Source organism: Phasianus colchicus, chromosome 2 (assembly GCF_987193195.1).
Source record: "Phasianus colchicus chromosome 2, bPhaCol1.hap1.1, whole genome shotgun sequence".
NCBI lineage: Eukaryota > Metazoa > Chordata > Aves > Galliformes > Phasianidae > Phasianus > Phasianus colchicus.
Window position 1 is genome coordinate 29245969 of NC_143437.1, and position 26998 is coordinate 29272966.

The following is a 26998-nucleotide window of genomic DNA, read 5'->3' on the forward strand; positions in this document are numbered from 1 at the left end:
AAGACCGGGCAATTTAGTTGTTCTTAGAGCCCAATTCCTCTTCTAGAGGGGGGTGAAGTGAAAAAGGGATTGTGATAGAAGAAATGTTGACTGATTTTACTCAAGAGGTTTTTCTATAAACAGTGAACTCTAAGCAGGTATGTTTTTATTATGCCCATTAGGACACTATTATCTCATTTCAGAAGACTGAAAAAAACCTATTGACTTAAATCACTGTGATAAAAGAAAGGTTATTTTCTTTGAGATAGAAGGGTATTTGTCCAACAAATTCAAGTCGTCTTGGGAGGAGTGAATAATGATGAAAGTTGTCTCTAAAACCAAGCTCTATTGGACTTTTGTTAAATTTATTAGTGTTTTTTTCAATACTAAAATCTAACTTAATCTTCTATCCGTGTTAATGTTAGAGAAAAGTAATCTCAAAATAGGGAGCTAAGAGAAACATTAAAATGATGCTATCTAAAACTGAAAGAAGCTGAGATTTTTTCAGTTTGAAAAATACAGCACAACGAGTTGAGAAAGCTTTGTCCAGCACCTTTTTGTTGGTTTTCTTTTGCTTATTTTGTAGAACTGCAAACACTACTTGACATATACGACTTCTGTAACTTCTTTTTCCTTCCATTAATTCCTTCTACCTTATGTATACTGGAAGTTGTAGGGTATGAAGTTGCTGAGACATGGAGAATTAGGTGTTTTACCTGAGATCTGGATTTACACGAAGAACGGAGGGAAATGCTGCTCTGTACAGCATTTAATGCAATGTAAGCATTGACTGTGCATCTGAGAGGCTGCAAGCTGCTTAGTCCTGTGGTTTGTAACTGTAGTGTGTAGCAGCAAGGAGGTGTCTGGGTTCATTCTTTTTCTTGCTAGGAGGAATTGTCAGTATAGGTCTTTGCATCCATACTTTGCACTCAATAAAAGCTAAAACATCTGAAGTGAGGATCAATTTTGTCTGGAAATTACCCCTTTCAGTATTTTCTCAGCAAGGGGAAAACTATGATACAGAGATACTGTATGTTTTGATATGTGTTTTGTATGATACTCATAATGCTGATTTTTTCTAAAGAGGTAGGGAGGATGTCTGCCTTCTCAGCTGCTAGATGATGAGCAGAGAGGACCTGGATTTCAACAGAAAAAGGTTGCCCAAATGCTGAGACAAGCATTTAGTAGCTTGTCTGCAACATCTGATGGATTTTTGGAGACAAAAAATCCTTTCCAAAGTGTGCAGGATATATCTGTTGAGAAAGAGTGGTGATCTCTTACAGACTAGCAGTTTTGATTTAAAAATATTCCCAGGATGAATGAATGAGATGGGAAATTGATTTTTATGGGTTTCCTATGTACTATCACGGCTACTGTAAGTACTTCTATGTAGTAAATATACAGGCTAAAATCTTTCTCTGGAAAGAATAGCCATTTACACTGATATATCTATTCTTTTCACTTGAATTTTATGTTTTGTTCTCACTTGTCCAGTAAGGAGAACAGAGACTGTTAACCACAGTGTTTTTTGAGGCTATAACTTTTCACATAATAAACATCCCCAATAAAAAGTGATCCTAACTCTTGTTCAATTCCATCACTACACAGCAGGTTCTCACCAGTCCTGAAGATACAGGGAAGGACAGTTATCTGGGCATCTGTTGGGTAAATATTCATTCTACATTTCAGTATCTGTTCACAGATATTTTGCATTGGTGATTAGGTAGCTGCTTCAAAAACTTAAAATTTAGAGAAGTTTTAATTAGCTGACCTCTTGAACAACTACTTAATTAATCTGAATATCAAATATAAATAGTTATAGGAGGAATTACTGATTAGTCAATATCATAGAATCACTTGAGTTGGAAAGGACCATTGAAGGGCATTTGGTCCAACTCCGTGCAAAGAACAGGGATACCTACAGCTCCATCAGGTGCTCAGAGCCCCATCCAGCCTGACCTTGAATGTCTCCAGGGATGGGGTACCCACCACCTCTCTGTTCAACCTGTTCCAGTGCCTCATAGCCCTTATTGTAAAAAACTTCTTCCTTATGCCCAATCTAAATCTCTCCTCTTCTCTTATAGTTTGAAACTATTTCCCCTTGCTATATCACAACAAAACCCTGCTAAAGAGTATGTCCCCTTCTTTCTTATAGCTCCCCCTTCTCCCCCCCCTTTCAGCCCCCCCCCTTAGATACTGAAAGGATGTAACTGGGTCTCGTCAGAGCCTTCTCCTCCCCTTTCTTAAATATTCAATAGACTAAATCAGAAACTACAGATATCCCCAAGGAATTCACTAGCATTTCTACAGTAAATTAGAAATTTTAATACAAATAGAGGCAGAAAAGTATATTGCACACATTACCAGTTGTTTTTCACCATTCTAACCTCTGCTATGTAAAGACTCGTGGTATTTCTATTTCTGAAGTTTGTTTCTGGATTTGACCTTTATAGTGGACTGTTGCAAAATTTTTAAAAAAACCAAACCTACACTGATGTATTCAGAGCTGATCTCTGCACGTATCTCTTGTATTCTGAAAGCAGTATTAATCTCTAGGAAAGCCATCTCTTTTGGCTTTTATACAACCGGAGTTGCCTCAGGAATACCCTGTCTATGTGGTGCAGATACATGTACAACATCTTAAAATGCCTGTTTCTGGCTGCATGATGTCTGCCCCTGGAGCCAATATCAGTGGCTTCTGAAAAAGAAGTTGATCCAGAGACTTATCATAATCATCCAATTATATTCCAATATTAAAATCGAAGAAGCGAAAAACAACAACAAACCAGCAGAAACAACAGTATACTTAAAACTGCAGTGTTCAAATTCTATACACTTGATTTTTTATTATTTTACTACATGAATTAATGGACTTAAATATTACTGGTAAATGTTCTTCCAGACTACCCAAAAATAATACTGAATTCAGCAGTAAGAATAGATGTAATCAGCGTGAAATGAAATTACTGAACATATCAAGAAAATCCTAGGTCTTTCCATAAAATATTTCACCCTGTAAGTGAACATTCTGAATCTTTGAACAAATTTTAGTTACAAGCAACCAGAATCTTAAGGCAGAAATGGAAGAAAAATGTTTCTTTGAAAATAATAAATCTTTTAAATGAAGTTTAGCTGAAATGTTATCCTATCGGAACAAGCTCATGTCCAATCAGTGGTTTTGTGAGATATAGCAGGATTTCTCAAAGTAAACATCTGGAATACAAGTCTTATGAGGAGCAGCTGGGATTGTTAAGTCTAAAGAGGAGGCTCTGGCTCTCTCCAACTCCCTGAAAGGAGGTTGCAGTGAGGTGAGCTCTTCTCCCAGGTAGCAGTGATAGGACAAGAGGTGATGGCCTTAAGATGGACCAGAGGAGGTTCGGGTTGGATATTAGTAAGAATTTCTGCGCAGAAAGAGCCGTGATGCACTGGAATGGGCTGTCTAGGAAGGTGGTGGAGTCACTGTCCCTGGAGATGTTTAAGAAAAGGGTAGTTGTGGCACTGAGGGACATAGTCAGTGGGTAATATTGGTGATAGGTGGACAGCTGGACAAGATGATCTTAGAAGTCTTTTCCAACCTTAATTATTCTGTGATCTCTCTCTCCTTTTCCCTCAATTTTCAAATTATATTCCATAGTTTTCAGTAATTTTACCTACTTTTGTATAAAAGCTTACCATATGGCCTTGTTTCAGACCTCTTTTGAGCACTTCTGTGAAAAATGATCTTGACGTACATGGCAGATCAAAAGACACTCGTTAACTTTTCCACTCTAAAGTAATGGGAAGTAGTAAAGCCATACCTTGTCTCACCTGTTTTAAATTTACCTCTGAAAATCAGAGGGAAAAGCTTTCTGCAAAACAGCGCCAAAGAACAAAGAAAGGATCTGATTAAGACAATGGACATGCCCTCTAAACTAATTCTTGAGTAATTTTTCTATTCATTCTCACTCATATATTCATCAGTTAGGCCCTTTTTGCGTCTCTGTGTGGTGATGATTGGTTTTGGTGGTTTTTTTGTTGTTGTTTGGTTTGTGGTTTTTTTTTTTTTCCTTTTTGTTTTAATCTTCTGTTAAATATTTATATTTTGCTGATGGGGTGTTCTTGACTTTGTTGATTCAGGCAGCATAATACCATTTCACTGCAGAAACAGAAGTATCTTGAATAGCAAATGCACATTAAAAAAAGATCAGGAAATAACTTGAGGATAAAACTTGTCAAGGTTAATTTAGGAATTTTAAAGCTTGTTCTGTACGTACAGAGCATTTCTGGGAGTGAAAGGTCATCTACTGAGATCTTGAATTCCCACAGATTATGTCAACTGTGAAAAATGTATCGATAGAACAAAACACCAGACAGGATCACAGAATATGGGCAAGGGTGAATGGAATCAGACAAACAGCTGTCAAGAACCTAATGCAATATATGAATTAATCAAGAGCAGCAATACATTATTTACCTCTATCTTGATATTATACAGATTGGAGAATGAAATCCTCTGCTGTTACATAACTTGGGACATTATTTACTTACACATTTGCCTATATTTTCCTGTATAGACTTTCAGGTATAAACGTGGCAATGCACACCTTCCACGTGCGGCAATGGTTGCACAGTTACACATAGTTTCCATATTGTAATGAAGCTGAGAGACCAGACTAGGAAAGGCATTTTAGGAATGAATCAACTAAGTTGTTGTGATGGTTCTGGATAGGAGCTAAAATATTCTGTACTCCAAACAAGAATTTCTGTCTTTTCCTCCAGCATGAAGTCCATTGCCAATTAAACGGAGCAGGTCCAAAGAAGGCTGGTCTGAACAAGGGCAACAAGGCTCATGAAGGGCTTGGAGAATATGACCTACAAGGAGAGACTGAAGGAACTGGGGCTCTTTAGTCTGGGGGAAAGGAGGCTAAGGGGAGACTTTATTGCTCTCTTCCAATATCTGAAAGGTGCTTACAGCAAGAGTGGGGTAAGTCTCTTCTCACTGGTGATAGGATGAGGGAAAATGGCCTCAAGTTGCACCAGGATAAGTTTAGGTTGGATATCAGGAAAAACTTCTTTAAAGAAAGGGTTGTTAAGCACTGGAATAGGCTCCCTAGGGAGGTGGTTGAGTCACCATCCCTGGATGTGTTTGGATGGGGTGCTCAAGGACATGATTTAGCGGAGGGTTGTTAGAGTTGGGTAGGACTTGATGATCTTTAAGGTCTTTAAGGTCTTTTCCAACCCGAGTGATTCTATCATTTTAAATACTTGCAAACAATAATAAATGAGTTGGGGTAAGGAAGCTTTTAGAAAGATCAGGTGTCATTGAAAACCCTTTCCTTTAAGAGCCAATATATTTGCACTGTTTCCACGACAGCCTTCCTGAAATGCAGCTCCTTTCAGGGCTTTAGCAGTGCCGCCTGCTGAACAGAATTTTCAGGTCAGTGTTGAGGAGCTAGGTCAGTGTGAACAGCATTTGCTAGTGCTAAGATTGCCTAGTGACCTGTAACAAAAATCGAGGCCTCTCATCTTTTTTAAGGACAGTGGTTTGAATCACTACTACTTTGGACCGCTCAGCATATATCAGGTGGGCAGGCTCTTTGCTCAGGATGGCAGCTGAGCTAATTGATATTTGGGACTTTCAATTTGGGCTCCTCAATATTTCAGCATTTGCAAAGGCAACTCAGAATTCAGGAAATAAATTTGGGAATGTGCCAAAAGGGGTCCAAAAATACACCCCGACAGTACCCTGGGGTGTACCAGGCCCAAGACTGACAGTCAAGAGAAGGGAAAGGATTGTTCCTCTCTGTTATGTGCTGTGCAATCTCACCTTGAGTATAGTTACATTTGGGTATGAGCAAGTCTATAGAGGAGAGAAAGGGAAGGAACTTTTTACTGAAATGCATTTGAAGATCTTCATTTTGATCATTTTGACATCTGTGTATTGTATCTTCCAGAGGATATCCTGGAATGGTGACTTGTAACAAGCAACAGAACGCCAGCTCAAGGAAGAGCTTTTACCATCCCACCAGATGCCCAAGGACTTCATCAAGTAGCAGTAGCTGCACTTTTCCACATCACGTTGTTTTGATCATTCCTAAACTGCAAAATGCAGATCGTAGTCCAGTCATGTAAGTGAAAAACTGTTGCCAAATAGAGGAATCTGAAGGAAGAAAAAATCTGATACAGATTATTAAAGAGACTGTAGACTGCATATCTTGTTTACTATTATGTGCAAATAATTAATGTAGTATTAATTATCCGTGGATAATTCATGTACGCTTATCAGATTTATCAGGAAATAATGCTGTGATAGCCACTCCCAGGATTCCAGCCAATGTTTCAGAGTAAAGGTGAAATACAGAAAAATTATTGTAGTTATATATAAATTGCTCCATTATTCCAACTGGAAAAGCATCTATATTAACTAGCTGGCACTGTTCTACTTCTGTAGCTATGTTCCTACTCTGCTTAATTGAACTTAGAAGTTCTTGTGTCCTGTCAAACAGCTTGGAAAAAACATTCTTGGTGTAATAACCTTGGTTTGCATAATCTATATAGTTTAACAGGAACAAGTGAACTCTGAAAAACCACAAGCAAAAAAATACGGAGCAAATACAGTCTTTTATCTTTGCTTCCCACACAGTCAAACAGAATCATGCATTTATCAGGCTGAGTCCAGGAGAACTGGAAGTTCAGAGAAGTTAAATTTTATTATGCCTTACACTGTCTTTTGTTGTCATTATGTCTTACTGAAACACAAACTAAAAGCTGCATATAAGAAAATGAAAAAAAGTTTTCTCTTTTTCAAGATTAATGTTTTTTTTTTCATTAATTGTATCATTTAAGGTTTTTTATTTTTTAAGTAATATAATGGAAACATCAAAGACTACATACAATCAGTTAATTTGGTTTTAAGGTAAAGTTTTCAACATATCACTAAAGAGAAAAAAATTCATAAGCCAACTCTGAAAGCTTTATTGTATTATAACAGATGGCCCCCAACTAAAAAGCAGAAGAATTACAGATGTAACTGGTTATATATTCTAAATATAACTATATGCTTTTTTTAGTTTGTTTCTGCTATGAAAAACATTTTACTTGATGTCACATAAGAGAGCCACTCCTCTCAATATCCAATGGTCTGGAGGCACTACTGTCCTTAAATAGATCACTGTAATATAGTTCAGATCTGTTCTGCTGGGCTTCTTGTAAATGGGGCAAACATAGAGCTTGGGATCTTTTGGAGCAGTTGTATTAACAGCAAATATATGTATTACTGGCAGCTGGACAAAAAGCATCTTCGGTGTAGATTCAGTGAGTTTACTGTTTCTTCTGTCCCAACCTGCTCCTTCCAAGTACAGCCCATGAATATATACGCCATCCTGTATGGACAGTAAGTGGGTATACATCACACAAAAGAAAACATCTGCTTTGTAAAATGAATAATTTGAATAAGGTACCAAAAGGAATAGTTTTATAAGAAGAATATCTGACATTGAATCTTTCTAACCTATAAAATTAAAGTATAATATCCTCCCTTTTCATAAGATAATGCTACTGAAAATGATGGCAGTAGAAGTGCAATTTTACTTGAACTTTATTATATGTTCATTAAATACACATCTTATCCTTTGGCTGAAGATCATTTAAGAGAAATAGCTTTTTTTTTTTTTTGAAGTAAATGGCTTTTAAATAGTATTTTTATAAATGCAAAAAATATAGAAAATATTTATTATTGTTGGTTATCTTCTAGGTTGAAAACAAACAGTGAGGTGAAGAGGTTAGTAACTTTCCCCTTTAGCAATCCCAAATTAGTGAGTTATACAAATTACATACTGAAATGTGTAATAAAATATCTTTGCATGTCATACTTACAGAAGGAGGTGCTGTGATTTCTTCTTTGTTTTGTTTTAGCACTTCATTATGTATTGTAACTGTATCTAAAGCCCAGCCTTTATGTGCTCGAGTAGCTTCCTGTCTCATTGCTGTTAGGAATCCTTGAAAAATTAAGCCATAGATTTAGTACATGTCCCGCATGGCAAAGAAATTTTGCTTATAATGTGTATGGTTCTAAACTCAATGTCATAGGCAGACATTCAAAGTTCTAAAGAAACCAAGCACCTTCACTTATGAAAACAAACTAATTTGCCACCTTTTTGTTCCATTTTGGCCCTGTAGAAGTCATTGCAGGGATAAACATTTTTAAATGGCACACAATACAGTTCTTGTAGGCTGAACAATTCAGTAGCTGAAAAGAATGTTTCCTCAGGAAACTGACTTGCTTATTATCTTTATGTTATCCACTACAAGATCCACGGTAGTTTTGTTCTTCAAGAAGTAATGTGAGGATAGGTGAGCATATACTGATGTAAAGACAACTTATGAAAAAGTTTTTAGTTTTTTTGTTTGTTTGCTTTTTAAATGGACAATGTAAAAGGTATAATAAATTTTAAAAATGCAGAATTTCAATGATGGGAAACCAAAAGTGAGTCTGAAGTGATAGTACAAATGACTATATGCAAGGAGAATCTAAACAAGTCGGTATTTATAAAGGATTATTATTATTATTTTGTTAGTGAAGAAAAGGAAGAAATAAAGGTAGAGGATGACATAAGCAGTGAGGTGATTTTCAGAGTCTTGTTTAGAGTAGGCTTTGCAGAGATTTGCAATGTAAAGAGTTTGAGAGGTGAAGGGATGAATAGACAAGATGATAAATAATTGTGCAAGAGGGAACTTTGGATGTGTTATAATAGAAAAAGCTACGGAAGTGAAACATGTATAAACAGCCAGGTATTTACTGCAGGTGTCTCAGAATATGGTAGCCACCAAAATAAAACAATAGGTACTATTTTCTGCTGGCAGATGATGTACTACTTGGAGTTGTCAAAACAAGACTGAAGAAAATGGAGAAAAGTTAACAGAGAGAACTACACACTTGAGAGTGATTACTATAAAGTCTTAAAGATTAAATGGCGTCAGTTCCTATTTGATGGGGCATAAAGAAAAGAAAGGTTAGCATTTTGGATGCTGTTGAGCGCATAAAAGGAGAAACCACTGAAAGAAATACTGACAAGCCAGGAAGGAAAGCATGACAGTACAATCATGAAGTGGAAGGCAGCAATTCCAGATGTAAGAAGTGGTTTAACACACTAATTAGGAAAAGTTCAACTAGAAGGTGAGTCACATCTGAAATACTCATATGTGTTGCAAACATTATGTAGTACCTGAAAATGAACATATAATAATTCCCTCAAATACTATCTATTCTAATACAAATGAACAGCTTGATTTAAGTTTCTAAATTTCACTAAAACTAATAATATCTGTAATAATATACAAAAAATTATCTTCTGTGAATTATCACTTGTTGAAGTGCAGTGTTTACTTAATGGAATGCTTACTGCATTACCACAGACATTCACTCTCCCATAATAATTATAATTTATAGATGACAAACGCTGATACTTGCCAAAACATCACAACAGATTTTAAACGCAATTATTGGTGAGACTTTATAATTTTATACAGAGACTTTTCCTATAAACTGATAAAATATACTCCTCTTATTTTAACATTATAATGTATTTGCCAATACCACAATCAATTTAGAGCTTGATTCCCCATTGCAATCAGTCTGTGTTTACTTGCAATGCCACTACAAGGTAGTCCAATTGCTGAATTGGCTCACTGCAGTCAATTTTTTATTTTTAATTTGTGATTTGATTTACTCAGTTTCCTGATGAGCTGTATTATTAACACAGTAACTATACCATGCTCTTATCCCATAGTGCACCATCTATGCTTAGCAGACTACTTTCTCAGTTTCCAGTACTAGTATTTTGGAACAAAGAAACTTCAGCAATCATCAGCTTCAAGTCTCTGTGCTGAGGTTAGCTCTTAGGCTAAGTATTTTCTTTAATCAAAAGAATCTGTTCCATTATCATCATTTATACCATCATCATCATATATATGCTCTTGTGTGCTCATTGGAGATCAGTGCTCTCATCAGCTATGCTATTTATGATATAAATATAAAACTCTCCAGGCACCTTAAATGTTTCTTAGTGCAACTCTTAAAAAGACTTGTATTTTACAGTCGTAGTCATAAAGAGGTCAGTAAGAACAGAAGCATTACAACTCATAAGATGGTCAGGATTTCATAGATTAATCCTAATGAAAAAAAAAAATGTAGCTGTTACATGTAAGAAATTTTCCATGGGCATTTTGTATGGATAATTGTGTAGGCTAAAATATATTATTCTCAAACATTCATCTAATAAGGTAACATTTTTTGTTAACTATGAAGATGGTTATAATTGTTTTTTTGCTCCTCTCAATAAATATATCAAGCTGAAACAGGGAACGATAGATAATGTTTACTTGTACTTTGCAGAATATCCTCAATGAATTTGAACAAACTGTACATTAATGAGAAACGCTGGGAAAATGACAGTGAAAGATGACAGTGGAAGGTAGATAGTTCTGTTTGAGTTGTATGTTGCTACTGTACAATGTAAATAGCTCTAGACTCTTCCATACTTGCAACTTGCACTTTGGAAATGGACAAAGAGTTTGAAGCCACAGGAAAAGCAGGAAAAATACATTTTCTACAGAAGTTCTATCATTCCTTGCTACAATATGGCAACAAGATGAAGCACTACACTTGTTAGTTGTGCTTTTATTCTTTTAATGTAAAAACTGTGACTGTGGGTCAGACCAGACGGCCATCTGTACCAGCATCCTGTCTCTGACTATAGAAAAAAGGAAGATGCTTACTAACATTAGAACAGGCAAAATGACACATAAATCCTTTCCCTTCTGTGTTCTTCTAAATTCTGATAGTGTGGAACTTGGGAATCTCCCAACTTAAAGGTTAAGTTTAGACAATCATGTTCATAGCTGCCTTTGAACTGAGTTTCCCATGACTTTGGCTAATATCTTTTTTTGAATTTATTTATAACTTCCTCTTCTACGATGTATTCTGACAATAATGGAAAAAAAAAATCCTTTCTAGGTGTAATATTAAATTAGACATATACTAAAACCCATGAAATTATGGTAAATACGTTATTAGTCAAATCCTTTCAGTACTCTACCTTGTGGGTTAAAGAATCCAGTCATCCAAAACACATTTGGTCTTCCTTCATATATCCAAGTAGAGAATTGAGTATTTCTTTCCAGAAATTCAGTAAACCAGAAGCCCAGTGTTGAAGAATCCCAAGATACTCTTTTCCATACTTGAGGAATTCGAGCATCATACATATTATCCAGTGCATCTCTCAAATTCTGAAGGAGTGAAATGATAACATATGATCAAGGTGGTAGCTTAAATAGAATAACCCATTCATAGTAAATGGATTTATACTTGCCTCACTCATAATAATAGTCCCTTCTATGGCTAATTTAAGATCATTCAAACTGTTGCGGACTACTGTGATAACTTTTTGCATTCTGTCAATTTCTTGCCGAAGAAAAATATTCATAGAGTTGAGTTGTCCCATTTTAATTAAACGAGCTTTTACCTAAAATACAGATGCACAGAAGAATGAATTTAGTTAAATATGAAATGTTAACATACTGTGAAATACTGTTGACTTATACAACAATATAACTCTTTGAGAAAGACAAACCGTAGATTTGTACTTTGAATTATTCAACTAAAAGTTCCCACCTTAAACCATTGCAGGTTTTTTTTTGTTTGGTTGTTGTTTTTTGGTGTGTGTGTCTGATACTACCTAATCAGTCATGCACTAGACCAAACAACTCGGAAGGACCTGGAGACTGCTGTCACAAAAAGTAAAGATTGGGTTTTTTGTTGTTGTTTTCACATCTAGTTGTGGAAAGCAGTCTCCAGACACATCTCCATCATCTTTTTGCAATGATAGAGATAAAAGTGTTGATTCCTTACTTGAATCTGCTTGAATATGATATTGAAAGAATTTAACAAGTTTTTTGTGGTTTTTTTTTAGGGGGAAGGGGAAGGTGTAGGGAGAAGTTCGGGTCTCATATGTGAAAATTCAACAGAGAAAGAATAGTATGAAAACTACTAAAGAGAGCTTGCCTCATGAGGTATATAATCTGGAGGAAGTTTCTCTAGCATATCTTCAGCTAAACGATAAACAATTGCTTCACGAGTTTCTCCAGATCCTGCACCACTTTCTTTAGGCTGAATATTGGTAATAGTATCTAGAACATCAGCTGCTGTGTTACTTTGGTATCTATAAGGATAAGAAATGTGTTATAAATTACAGAGGGTTTTTTTTTAATAGATAAAAAATATACTTGGTAGAACACAAAATTTGAAAGTGTGGAAAAAACATACTGTGTCACCAGGTTAATTTGAAACTCTCAATGCAAATTGTTTTCCTGCCCCGAGCTGAACACACTCTTTGTGAACAATTTTTAGCTTTGTGTGACTGTAAAGAATCTGGTCTGCCATCTACACATCCTGTTACACACTTGTTTGTCTAATTCAGAGCCAAGAAAAAGAGAGTGTTCCAGAGGTTACTTCTTAACCTCTGAGAAAATGAGACTGCAGAAAAACTTATCATATGATTTCTAGGGATTCTACTTTTGTTACAAGAAAGAATATTTATTTATTTAAGATACTACTTAAAAGTGAAATGCAGATGAAGGAAAAGGTGGAGGCATAACTCTGCACACTGCCTCTTCATTAATTAAAACATTCATTCTTCCTTGAGGCATTATTTCAGGATTAATTACAAAAAAGCTGCTAGATTTATAACACTGGAGATTAAAACCTTCTATTTAATAGTACAGCATGGGCAATGCTAACGTAAATTTATGTTCTTAATCAATGCAAAAAAAGCAAAGCATTAATGGTAAAACATAGTAGACCACGTCAGTTCTTCAGCACAAGAAGCAGCACAGAAGTACTTTTGTTATAATGCTATCATGTGGCATAGCTTTCTCTCAGGCTGTAAGAAAGCAAGCATAAAGTCAATCTGTTCTTATTTCAGTGGTGGCATTGTCTACCTTTATCTTATAGCATAACATATGTGAGGAACATACAGCCTTGGTCTGACTCAGAACATAAATTTATTACAATTCAAAGCATAATTTTACATGCCAGTTTTACTTTTCAACCTTCATCTGACATCCATCCCTCTTATTACTTTGTCATACATAATTATATAAGAAATGAAATTCCACAGGCTAGAACATATGAACTCATAAAGAAAGTGTCTAAGATTGAAGATAGTGTCATAAGACTACAGAAGCTAGATACTGTGCATTTCAACATAAACTTTTTTGAATTCAATTATAAGACTATAAATCAGAAAAAATAGAAGACATTCTACGGTACTTTGCCTCTCAGAGGATATAATTTCTGCTTATGAATGTAAGAATGGTGGGGCTTTCATGGTTTTTAATAACGTTTGACTTCAGATTCAAAACTCACAAGCTGTTTTCCATTTATGCCCCTTCATTTAAAAAATGATATATTTATTCAAGACTACATACTATCATAGAAGTTGGATAAAATAAGATTTCTTTTGGACTCGTGATTTTGTTCCTAATTTTGGTACCATATTGTTGCTTTTAACCCCTTCTCTGTGACTCAATGACCACACATCTACTGGCAGAATAGCTATGAAACTTTTCCTCATACTGCAAGTCCCATGATCATTATGTTAATTAAAAACTAAAATATAAAAATGTTTGTTCTTTCTCTGTGTCTAAACAAAAATAGAAACTATCTTAGAAGGAAGCAATATGCAAACTTTAGGGAAAAGTTGATAATAAGGAGCAGTTTTTGAAAGATATTCTCAAAGTAGGAGACTCAAAGGGAAGTAATACTCCTTTCTCTAATGACATTAGGTTGAAATCTGGAAAGAAGGAAAAATGACCTGAATCATCTGAAGAATCTGTTTTTCAGAGACAGAGCTTGATCTTAACAGACTATCAAAATAGCTGGAATCTATGCCTTTAGAAATTTTCTGTACTGGAAATTGAATCTCAGAAAAAATATAGTTTGAAAGAAACATTACCTCAAATTTGTGTAGAAAACAACAATATCAATTGCAACATAATACTAAAAAGCTTACATTCACCAATGAAGGGAGAATGGGAGATTGTACTGTTTTCAGATAGCAGATTACAGCTTGCAGTAATTCATTTAGATTTAAGACTTCAGGTGTTAAACTCAAGAGGATGAAAATACTGACATTCAGTGAAATCTTAGAGTTGGAACACTTGGATCAAACTTTTGACTGATCTTAAAAACTGTTCCGCTAACCAGAGATAGATAGGTCATTATCATCTTTGGTAATCATAACACAGAAATGTCTTGGCTGCCTCAGTGTTCCAATGCTCAGTTAGCTTTCTGCATAGAATCATAGAATGGTTTGGGTTGGAAGGGATCCCAAGGACCACCAGGCTTCAAACCTCTGCCAAAAGCAGGGCCACAGATTTCCAGAACTGGTGCTAGACCTGGTTGCCCAGGGTCCCATCCAACCTGGTCTTGAATACCTCCAGGGATGGAGCATCCACAGCCTCTCTGGGCAGCCTGTTCCAACACCTCACTACTCTGTGAAGAACTTCCCCCTGACAGTCAATCTAAACCTTCCCTCCTTGAACTTAAAACGATTCCCCTTTGTCCTACAACTGTCTATCTTGGTAAAAAGTTGATTCCCCTTCTGTTTAGAATCCCCTTTTAAATACTGGAAGGCTGCAATAAGGTCTCCTCATAGCCTTCTCTTCTCCAGGATGAACAAGCCCAGTTCTTTCAGCCCATCTTCTTATGGGAAGTACTCCAGACTTCTGATCATCTTTGTGGCCCTCCTCTGGACTCCCTCCAACAGCTCCACATCTTTCCTGTACTGGGGGCCCCAGACCAAGATGCAGTACTCCAGTTGGGGCCTCACGAGGTAGAGTAGAGAGGGACAATTACCTTCCTGTCCCTGCTAGCCAGTCCTCTTCTGATGGAGCCCAGTATACCAGTGGCTTTCCAAACATAAGGCATTTAAGGAGAATTTGAATGCAGCTTTTTATTTTGTATAGAATACAGATCATTCAGGCTGTGTATAAAAAACAAAATTCAGCCAGGCATGCACATGTACAGTGTTGCCTATAACATTCTGTGCCAAGACATGGAGAAAAGCATAAAACTATTGTTAAATCTTCCCCTAACTCTAGAGGAATATGTAGAAAAGAAATCTAAAAAAAAAAAAACACAAAAGGATTGTAGTATCAGGAATAAGATGATGTGCCAAGTGGGAAGAAGAAAGAAATCAGTACTAGAGACAAACAAAAAAACTTTTCCTACTCACTAAAGCTTCCCCAGTATTATTAGTTTCAAGTTTTACTCCTCTCCTAATAAGCCTGATTTCAGGGCCAAATTTTATATCTTCTTAGAACTTTGTTTAGTTCCAAATTAAATCTTGGATTTTCTTTAACCAGTTATGGAAGGGAGATCTTGCAAGTATAAAAGAATGACTTTAAACAGAAAGAAATACAGTAAATTGGCTCTTTGATTACTTTCCTCAGAAATACACATTTACAATGATAGGTACTAGATGGAGGTAACAATAAAATTGTGTATTGTTCTCACAGTATCTTCATGAATTTGATATTTTTATATATCAGCATCTCAAATCTGAGGCTGAAAAATCCTGGGAAGTTATTGTTTTGTCCAAAAATGTTAGAAAATATTAGGTTTCTACAATAGTCAGGCACTTAACTAATATTTCCCATGCTTTAAAAAGTTATATTAAGAAACAGTGAATGAGAACATGTTGAAAATGCAATTATTCATGGCAGAATTAAGAAGTTCAGTGAAAGTGAAAAATGATTCATAATCTTTTGTAGGGTATATAACACTATAAGAGAACAAAAGCCAGGTGTTACAAATATTATTAAAGATTAAAAAAACGAATTAAGTCAAAGATAAAATTTTAAATTGAATTAATATTTGGTGAGATTGAAAAGTCTCTTTTAAATAATGAGAAAGACAGGAATGATGGCAGTAAAAAATTGTAGTTGCATGCAGAGGCATGCTGTAAACCAAATGACAGTCCAGAGAATCATTTAACAATAGTGTACACTAAAAACAATGGAACAGCACAGGGCAAACATTGGAAAATTTCTATAGTTGAAGTGTACGAATATTATATTGAATTTCAATAGAGATGTTTCATAATGCTTTCATATTTAAAGTATAAAAAAGCACTTTAAAAAAAAAAAAACAACACTAATAAATGAGTAAATTCTGACTACTTTAAAATAATATGTAAAATGTACCTGAAGATACTACATTCATAGTCATGTTCATGCATATGAAGTGTTCTACCTCAATAGTGAAATTCACATGAATTCTAGATATCTCTTGAATAATAGATTTTTCACAGAGATTTTGTTTCTTAATACTAAATAAGAGTCACTGGTTTCAATCAATATATTGAGTGCCACTTACGTAATATCAGCATTAGGATGGAGACCAAAGACCTTTGGGCTATCCACAGCAGGGAGTGACTGGATGTATTCAAAATACTGGTCCACAGTTTTGCACACTGGAATTTTATATCCAGTATAAAAACAGAAAGCACTGTCAAACATCTTCTCACTAAACCACACCTGTGCAAAATCCAGAGGAAAGAAGCACATTATTCTGCTCCTTAGAGTTTTTAATCTCAGTTTTAGAGAATAAAAGTTCTTGTTTTAGATAATACATCCTTTTTTTTTTTTCATTGAATATATAAGTAAATCATTACGAGTTATATCTAAGTTTGACTTCTAGTTATGTTGTACTTTTTAAATAATTTCTGCTTCTGACTAAAGAGAAATCAAGAGCAAGAACCTCCCTGACAAAGAACAATGTTATGAAAAATTCATTTTACTTTGAAGGGTCTTACAAGCTGGTGAAGAAGATCATATGCAGTAGAAAGCTGAGGTTTTGATTTCTGCATAGCAACAACCAATAAAAATGACAAATAGCTGTATTTTCAAAGATTCTCACCCTTGCAAAGCAATTAAGAAGACGCTTATCAAAGTCATCAGTGACTCGGCCTCCATATTGCACTTCTCCAATCATGTAACGTACTGTGTTCCATGATATTCCCTGCATGTAAGTAAAGCAAATCAAAGACTGTAGTTAAAACAGGTAAGAATAGTAATTCAGATATAATCTGAAGCTCATCAGTTTCTAAAATGTAAACTGAAAAGATTACACTTGGAGCAAAAAATAATATTGAATTCTAATGTTTTTTCTAAGCCTCACTCTGTAATTTTAAACTGGAATTGGGCTTAATATTGTTTCAAGACACACATCTCATTATTTCTTGTGTGACTTGGGATCACTCTCAGATGCTACTGCCTCTTTTCCCTGTTTTTCCTCAGCAGTTTCTCATATTTCTTAGTCAGCAAACTGCTACTTTGCAAGGAATGGCTATTCTACATTATCACTGTGAAGCAGCAGAAGCCCAGCTGGCAGCCACAAAACAGTCTGATTGAATGTGTCAAATCCTGAAAAAATATTTGAGTTCCCTTTTCAAAACAGATATTGTATAGACTCATTAATATTTTGCCTATGGTACTGAGAAAACAAGATCAAGTTCTGAAGTTCTTAACTATTAAATTTTTTAACATGGAGAATAGTATAAAAAAAATTGAACTTTGATGATTATTAGCTGTGCTGAAGGAATAAAGATTACTAGAAACAAGATGAAAAGCAATTAGAAGTACTGCATAAAGCAATTAAGTATACCATATGTAAATTGTAATATTCACCTTCTTGATGTCACATTCATCTAGATGATTTTGTATAAACTGAACGCTGGCTGTAAAGTCTGCTGTGTTAAATTCATATGGAATATTCCAACCCAAAGGTCCAAACTTTCGTCGTTCCTTAAGAATGCAATTAAAAACAGATATGTTAATGAGAAATGCATCATTTTGTTTCATTATTCAAGTTAAATTCAAGTTAAAAAAAAAAATAATGTAAGTAACAGCTATGTGCCACAAACATATCAGTAGTTAACAACATGGTATTGAGCCCCAACATGGGGATAAAAATTTATAGAAAAAATCAACAGAATCATATATTTACTTTCAATGCAAATTACTTTTATTAATCAGTGTATGAGTCATAGCTTTTATATGTCTCAGGTCTATGTGGATGATCAGCTTGTTCCATGAAGAATTACTTTGCTGAATAATGCTATTGTTTAATAAATGAATAAACAGTGTAATACTGATGTTCTAAAATTAACTAAAGTTATAGTACATTTATTAGACTTCAAATAACTAGATGAAAAATGACTTAGAATTATTGACATCACTAAGCAGAATTTAGCTGCCTTATCTACAATATTTGAAAACGACTAGAATGAGAAAGAAAATACATATATACATATATATATATATAAACAACACGTAGACCTTTTACTTATCCTATTTTCCCAAAGCATATATTGTTTATTATAGATGAGACAGCACTAACCAATAATACCCACAGAAACATAAAATGATTTTTCTGCCAAATTCTCTGAATTACTTCTCAAGCTATATTTATCATGGCAATCTTGTCAAGAAAAGATATTTTATACTGGTCAGTTTAAAGCAAAAGAAATGTATATATTGCAGTAAGTTTTCTGAGCAGATGAAGAACACAATATTTTTTGAAAGTACGGATGACTGAACAGACTTAGATCTTCTGCCTCTATATGAACATAATCAGTAGACAGTATACATGACAACTTTCTCACTGTTTATAATGGGTAGAAGGAGAAAAATAATTCAGAATGCAGTATATTAATGGGGACCTCCTACAAAAAGCCTCTCTCTTTCACCGTATTTGCTGCACTGAAAATACAAGAAGCTCAACAAAGCATGAAGTTTTAATAGAGTTATAAAACTATTTTGAGACTCTTGCTTAAAAGAAGGTATATTCAGAGAAGCCAAATTCTTGACAGATATTGTGATCTCAAACATTATATACATCATTAATGTACCAAATAACGTACCATCTTGCTGCATTGATATTAGTATAGAAAACATCACATAAGATAAAAACAAGACACTAAGTGATAGAATTTTATTTGATATTAGCCACCTAGAAAGTAGACAGCTACTCTAAACTAGGAATATGAATTACCTTTAAAATTAATGGGAAAAAATTCTGATACCTCTCCAGAAAATTATTTACACTTTTACAGTGAGCTGCCTGATAGATAAACTGACTGGATGTTTTGGGGTGCTTATCTATGTCTGTTATTGACAGAGAGAGAGTTTAAATGTCACCCTTTCTGTGACTAACTTGGACAGCTAAAATTGGATGAAAAAATCCTCATTCTAAATACCGACAGCATGAAAATTATATATTATTTATTAAAAGAAGAAAGTATACTGAAACAGAGATGATAGAAATTAAAACTCCAGCTCTGCAACATGATGCTATAGTAAGTATCAGAATGTGTGTTTTCTATTAGGAAACACTGTTAAAGCAACTACATTTTATCAGGACTTAATTTTCAAACCTTATAAGAAATACCTGAACAGTAGAATGCAGAAATGCTACAGTGTAAAGCAAAGGTTTCCACATAGGCATATTGCTAACATCTAACAGATCCTGATTAATTCCAGAAAATGTTCTTTTTAAACCAGCACGTACACCTTGGGGAGGTTCATTTGTGAACTTCAGAGAAACCTGTAATGTAAAAAGATAAAGGAATTGTACTTATGTGCTGAAACAGAAGCAACATACAGAAATGTCACAGATATTAGTTATAAATGAAATATATAGTGTCAGTAGTTGAATCACTGTAGATTCAGAATTGATACTGCTTTATTCTGCAAAAGGAGTATACATGATATTAGACTGCAAAACCCTATGACATGCATTACTTTAAGATTCTGAGCATGGATTTTCTGTTTATTTTGGTGAGAGCCATCACTGACAAAAGTCCACAGACATAAGAATTTTCACCAACAACTTGCAAGTAGTCGCCATGCTTTTCCTGAAGGATCATCCCAGTTCAAGGCCTGAATGAATAGAACTATACAGAGTAGGTGGTAACTCTGTTACATTTTTGTTCCCAAGACTTCACAGTAAATACAAGGTAACCTCACCTCTCCTCAGTTCAGGTCTTAATGCTCACAGAAGCTACTGTGGACACTGTTGCTGTGTCTGCAACAGTAAATTAGGAGATCGCCCATGAAAGTTCCTAGGCACTCCAGTTAGCAGGCCTGGAAGCCAAACCTGTGGCAGTAAAATGCCTAAGTTTTTGGCAACAGTCCCTAGGTTTTATGCAAACTGCCTAATGGAAATGGTTTCTAGAAAATTTTAATTCTCAAACCATAACTGCAAGTTATTTAAAAGTGTGCTAGTTACAACGAGTTTCCATGTCAGAGAATGTTACAACTACTTACTCCTCTGGACTATTGCATTCTGCTGGTTAACGTTCATGGGCACACTAGAATCTATTAGTTCAGACACAGACTGGCTTTACCAGAATCTGATATATATTCCATAAGACACTTTCAAATGCTGGAAGGACTCAAATGAAAACAAAGCATTTTTCTGCTCCAGCAGTACGTACCTGTTATACAAGCCAGCCAGACATCACAGCATGCACTGAAGGCATACTGAATAGGGCTGAATGCAAGCATGGTTGTGAACTGCTCCTACCTCTGAGAGAACTTTAAAGGACTATATTAATGAATAGGTACTTCTAGCAGTTTTACTATGCCCATGTTTGTAATAAGGATCTTCAGTTATTTTTAAGGAATGACTTGTCAACTTAGACTCACAAATTCATACCTCTGGACTGCAGAGCCCAGGCAAGCTGTCTCAGAGACATGAGTTCTAGACCTATCTACACAAGAACACACTGAAGTTTTGGACTGAATGGAAACACTTGCTAACCAGTATTTCCATATTTTAAGGGTTAGCCTACTCGGTTAGTGAGTTTGTTTGTTTGTTTGTTTGTTTTAAAGCAAATGACTCTCTCCTTTCTTCCAAAAATGAGATAACCTTTGATTTGTCAGTTACTCATTTTCTGGTATCCTTGCATATGATAATATTTTAACAGGTAATGTGCCACTACAAACTGAAAAATCACAGATTTGAGGTAAATGCAGTGAAAATTAATCTAGAAATCCTTACAGTTCTCTATTCTGAAATTTAGCAAATTATATATTTACATACCCTACTACTCATAAACTCAAACATTTAGGATCTCCTCTTCTGTTAAAAGTTATCTTCTATATACATGGCGACACACATTTCTTACTGAAAGCTCTCTCCTAAATTCATTCCAGAAAGGAATTTCCTCCTCCCTTCTCCACACTGCCTGAAATCATATATACATAGGCTAATGCTTCCCTTTATATCCTAAGAATCAACAATGCTATCTTTTTTTATTTGTAGAAAATGGAAACTACTAAGATGACTGCCACTCCTTTAAAGAGGAAAGAGGTCTTTGAACACCGAAGAGTCAGCACACATCTATTACACTAAATATTAACCAGAATTATGACCTGGTGCAGAAGTACTGACAAAAAAAAACCAAAAAAACAAAACAGTGACTTAAATGCACTTTGTTAGAGGTTAGGCCATTTTCCTGGTACTGACGAAAAATGTCTCTTTAGGATCTACAGAACAACCATTTATGGTTTAGCCAAAAAAGTCCAGATTACTTCTTGGTAGATAATGTTCTTTGAGCTGTGCTGTTCTTATGTGTTCTCTTTATGTTTTATTCCAGTTAGAGAAACCTAAAAGAGTCTAAGAGCAGTCATGGGCATTACTCTATGCTCAAGGCACGTGGGTAAAAAAGGATACAAGTAAAGCCTGATATTTTTGATTCAACTGTGTGTGTACTGACTTAGTGTGAATTCATACGCACATAATGCATCTTTAATTGAGAGAACTCCCAGTTACTGGTAGGAAACCTTCTGTTTAGTGTCATTTAGATTTTAACATTCATTTTTTTCATGCCCCTCTGCTCTCTATCTATTCAATTTCATTTTACACACCTAAACTGAACAAATTAAATGGCATGAAGTGCCTGAACTAAACATTTGAACAAACCTGTAGCAGTGTAATTGGGAACTTAGGGTGTGGTTCAGTAGTTATCCAAACTCGAAAAGACTCATCCTGTATCTCAGCAGTAAGAAGTGTCTCCAGTAGTTCATCCATGAAATCCAGCCCAAGATGACAATTTTGTAGTAACACCCAGCCACCCTTAATAGGAAAACTAACTATTACTATATAAAATTAAGACTGAGTTATTCATAACATTAAAAACAACCATCTACATCAAATTTGGTCTTGTATGTAATTTTTGAGTAAATTTACTTTTGATCTGTTTCTAAATATGTATTATCATTTGATTTGACATTGGCATAATTAAAACAAATAGAAAAAGTTAGTGTAAAACTTAACTTCACATTCTATAAATTCATAATGAAAATAACATAACTAGAGTCAAATGTTCTAAGTAAAGTATCAGTGCTACCTAGTGGCAAAAAGAAATAATTTCTGTCCTCTTCTGGCAAAAGACCAGTGAAAAGCAATTCTACCATCAGATCCAACAGGACACAAATGAAAAATTAACAGCTAAAATCTAAAACATATATCTTAAACCCCCTCCCCCCCACACACACAAAAAAAAAAACACCCTGTATTTTTAATGATAGTTAGCATAGAGAGGTTGCATCAATACTCCAAAACTTTCTAACTTCAATTAGGCTACCTGCAGTAAGTACATTTTTATGAAATTCAACTTGCTGCGAAATTAATTTTGTTCTTATTCAGCTCTCAATTGCATCAAAGCTGTATTTTGATTATTTTCTCTCCGCACTTCTGCTTATGGATTTAAATTCAATCAGCTTTTCTAGCATTACTTTAGAAGTCTGGTGCATCTGAAGCCTGATATTAAAATTGGAAATTATTTAATCAGTTCTAAAAAGTGATGTGTGGATTTCACTACAGCTTGTAATTTCATATTGGTGATTTTGTTTTAATCTATTTAGAAAGAGAGAAATAACATTTTCTACTGAATATTATTAAAATATTTATGGTAAACTAATGACTATTAAAACAAAAAAAAACAAAAACAAAAACAAGTAAAAACATAAAAAAAAACTACAAAAGAAAAAAGAGGCCTTATGAAGGCTTTCTTTCTTTCTTTCATGAAGATAGAAGGGTTTTTTTGCTTGTTTGTTTTTAGGAAGATCTTTGATCAGTGCCATTTCCAAATGAATGAGACTCAGTTCTTCAAAACTATCTACATATAACACAGCACAGCAGTTTTAATCATATTATAGACACTTGGACAGTGGCAGAAAAAACAAGAGATGTTTGTCGCCATATTTCCTGCCTTTTTATTTTTCCTTTCATATTTGGAGTTCAGACATTCCTTCCTCTCTAAAATGTGTTTACCACCAAGGGATTTGGTTCAGAAATTGATACTAATAGTTGTACTGGAGTATTGTTTTGAATATCCTTGTGCTTTCAACAGTCAGCAAGGCGCAGTTGCCCAGTTTCTCACCATTTGAAGAAGTTGATGGCTGGAGACAGGGAGCCAAGGAATCTAATGGATGGCATATATTGTGGAAGATAAACTTTAAATCTCAGATCTTAATGGATTTATCTTGAACTTTTTAACTAACTTTTCACAAACATTCCCACCGTAAGTTTTAAAGAATATAACAGATAGGTAATATGGCATGAATCAAACCTTTTACTGAACACAAGTCAGTTCAGAATTCTTTAGGTGAATATTACAGGTGCTATCTTCGTGGTTCAGAAGGGATGAATAGTTGGTTATGGTCAGATCAAAGCTATTTCATTTATCAATACAGTTCTTTCAATCTTCGATTAGTAAGTAACTTCTTCACTTTTCTATTAGTATTCTAATCCTTTAAAATTCCTGCTATTTTGGGTTTACAGGCAACTATGGGTACATATCTTCAGCTATAACTCTGTCCACAATTCCTGTGTTCCAGCTCTAGTGTTCAGCTGACTGTGCTACCTTTACACTATAACTTTCATGTTGTATCCAGAGTTTCAGTTACCATCTCTTCAGAGCTGCTCTCAAGTTTTTACTGTTTGAGAATATCATTTACCTATAAAAAAAACTATAAATAAATTTAAAAAAATACAAAAAAAAAACCCAACACTGCAACATGTCTCAGGGACATCAGAAAGGTTTTCTCTGAAGTCCCTGAGACTCAGAGCTACAATGATTGACAAATAGAGAAAGAAAGAACCAAAAACAAGTGCTGTGGAACAAGGGGCCCTGCCAATAGCACATATCCAAGGAAGAAAATGTGAGGAGCCTCAGCCTTCTGCATCTGCAACTTTAATCTGTGTTTGCTTTGGACTTGCCATTTTGTCCTGTAGAATTTTTGCAACTTCTATGTAGCTCTCATAAAAAAGGAAAACAAAAACCAAACACAACTCCAGACACCAACCAACAACAGAACAAAACAAAACAAACAACAACAGCAAAACTCCTTAAAAGAAGAGGATTCTGCAAGCCTTGCAGGATAGAACTAGGATGTTATGTTCTTTCTGCTCTTGGATGACAGTGCAGCAAAAAGAAGGGAATGGGCTGCTCCTGAAATGTTGCTCAACAATACTGCTGGACTCCACAGGTATGGGAATATCCCCCAGAGAAATGCTTTCAAGGCTCTGGTTCTCAGAGGCTTGCTTACCCTGAAATAAATCTGTTACTAGGTGAAAAAAAAGAAAGATTGTATGCAAAATATATATTGCAATGTTTTTTTTCACCTGTTGCATTGACATTTGTATGAGTTTACGTGCGTGGTATTCTTGTCCTTGACCCATAGAGATGGTCCTACATTCTGCAACAAATTTGACAATGATTAATGAACCACAATTCTTGAAAAAGAATTCCAATTCAGTAAAAAAAAGAAGTGATATAAATACAACACAATTAAGTATGCTTACAAGAAAAAAAATACAAGTAGAATCCTTTCACTAGCTATAAGTTTTTTTAACGCTGAAATACTGAAACATTTACATTAAAACATTCCATAATGTTTACAGTGTTTACTGAAGTGAAATACTGTGCCTAACGTTATTGTCAGTAAGAATTCAAGCTAAACTGTAATTGAGTCACAGCTTACTTTGAAATATGAACCGAGATTTTTCTTTCTTTCTTTTTTTTTTTTTTTTTGTAGGTGATGAAGCCTCGTGAATTAACAATATCCATAATTCTAAATTTAAATTATGAGCATCTTAGTGTGGCCAGTATCACAAATGTATATATCTATATCTAGCTCAATTTGTACACACAAGTATCAAAATTTCCATACAATGTAAATACAAAGTCCAGAATATTCAAATGCAAATAATGCGTTTTTTTTTTTTTTAACAAACTAATCTTTTACAAAATAATCTTTTAACTGCTCTTGATATTTAAAATAAGAAGGCAGTACTGTCATCATGCCTGAATTAGTAAAAAGTAAATATTGTCTTACAGTTACAGGTTAAAGAACATAATCAATTGGATGTTAACAGTTTACAAAAGAACAAAAGAAAACACTGTTTTCCAACTGCATACAGAATAGTTCTCAACATACTATATTTTATTTAATATTACATTATCTCTAAGACAACAGTTCAGGAAGAGTAATGGTGGTACAGATGAATTTTAAAAATACTTTTCAGAAAGAAATGTGAAGTTCTTTATATTATTCTTCTCTATATTAAAAGACTCAACATAATGATTAATTATTTTCCTACCCAATTTAAGCTTCCTAGCCAAGGAATCAATTTGAATAGTTGGATCAGATCCCATAGACAAGAAACAGATCAGAGGTGTTCGTGTGTCACTTTCCGCCCAAGTTTTTTCTAAATTCAGAATGACAGGTTCTGTATATTTCTCATCCAAGGAACTTGCAATGTATTTCCTGGCTTGGGAAAGAGTCCGATCTGGACACCAAGATCTAAAAATACAATATAAATGCATGAAAATACAAATTCAGTTCCTCTTTTTGTTGCAGAGAAATTCTATTTTAATCAAGTAGACATTTTTGCTTCATAATATACACATTCATATGTATATCTTTCTGTCTCTACAATTATAATAATAGATAGAGGTGGTAGTCTTCCCAGTTTTTTTGACCGGTCAGTATTTTGCAGTTGCTTACATTTTTGCAACAAGTAAATCATTTGCTCTGGAAATCTGTTCTGGGTATCTTTATCAGATGTGGACACACTTCATTTTAAATAGAGCTTTTGTACAGAGAACACAAGTAGGGAAATATAAAATTGGTTTCATTCCTCAGTAGAATTCTACAGATGTTTCACTGGGTCTGTTAGTCTTTCAAGACTTGTCTCTTGCAACGGATTGTCTTGGTGTTTGGGATGAGTCCTTATTGTTGCCAGGGGGAAAAGAAAACAAACCACCACTTCTTTTAGATCTAATAATATGACTTCTCTGCAAAACATCAATTTATAGTCTTCTTATTTATAGATACCACTCCATCTTCTGGGTATATAGTATGTATCAGAATAGCATTTCTTCCATTATATTCAGGTCTTTTATACTGAACAGGCTGAATCCACTCCAAATGCATTTCATGGTCTAGTAATTAATGTTTTATGCAGAGCATCTGATTTATTTCTTGCAGAATTTGGAAACTATATAATGAATGCAAAAGGAAATGAGAAATGTACACAGGATCTCATGTATAAGGCAACTAAAATCTGCTTTGGTGAAATCCATTCCATCCCAAGTACAACCACAGTGATCTTAGGCAATGCAATAAAATCTTCTAAACCACATTTTACACATGGGACTTTAGAATATCTGCTTTGAATTTTCACAATCATACGTATATACACATCTTAATGTTCTTAATTACATAAGATATTTAGAGCAGCTCATTTTAAGAGAAGTGAGAAAAGGTTGTTTCAAAAACTCTCTGAATGATCCTACTATTCCATCGGCTTTCTGAAGAAGGCTGCAATGTGATTGCCTGTTTCCTTTTATCAAGTCATTAAAAAAGGCCAGCAAGCTGTTTTTTAGAAAAAAATATTTTTCAACTC

The 26998-nt window shown here is 34.7% G+C and overlaps 1 protein-coding gene and 1 long non-coding RNA gene across 4 annotated transcripts in view; one reads left to right on the top strand and one right to left on the bottom strand.

Annotated features, from left to right (window-relative positions):
• Window positions 1-51: 51 nt before the first annotated feature.
• LOC149918920 (uncharacterized) lies at window positions 52-5553 on the top strand. Its single transcript, XR_016464658.1, has 3 exons — window positions 52-137; window positions 1588-1644; window positions 4738-5553. It is a non-coding gene; the product is annotated as an uncharacterized LOC149918920 (long non-coding RNA).
• A 1001-nt stretch (window positions 5554-6554) lies between these two features.
• The window catches only part of DNAH8 (dynein axonemal heavy chain 8), a 121323-nt gene continuing 100879 nt past the window's right edge, over window positions 6555-26998 (bottom strand). Inside the window, exons 83-94 of one of the 3 annotated variants that reach the window (XM_031594121.2) lie at window positions 25691-25893; window positions 24713-24786; window positions 22007-22159; window positions 19469-19624; window positions 17707-17823; window positions 16937-17038; window positions 16394-16554; window positions 12020-12176; window positions 11328-11480; window positions 11055-11244; window positions 7834-7955; window positions 6555-7340 (exon numbers count right to left, since the gene is read on the bottom strand). In XM_031594121.2, coding sequence (XP_031449981.2) covers window positions 7053-7340; window positions 7834-7955; window positions 11055-11244; window positions 11328-11480; window positions 12020-12176; window positions 16394-16554; window positions 16937-17038; window positions 17707-17823; window positions 19469-19624; window positions 22007-22159; window positions 24713-24786; window positions 25691-25893 — 1876 coding nt within the window. In that variant the 3' untranslated portion in view covers window positions 6555-7052. Of the gene's footprint in view, window positions 7341-7833; window positions 7956-11054; window positions 11245-11327; window positions 11481-12019; window positions 12177-16393; window positions 16555-16936; window positions 17039-17706; window positions 17824-19468; window positions 19625-22006; window positions 22160-24712; window positions 24787-25690; window positions 25894-26143; window positions 26591-26998 lie in introns of those variants that run through there. The other 2 variants (XM_090135210.1, XM_090135209.1) reach the window with 2 other exon arrangements.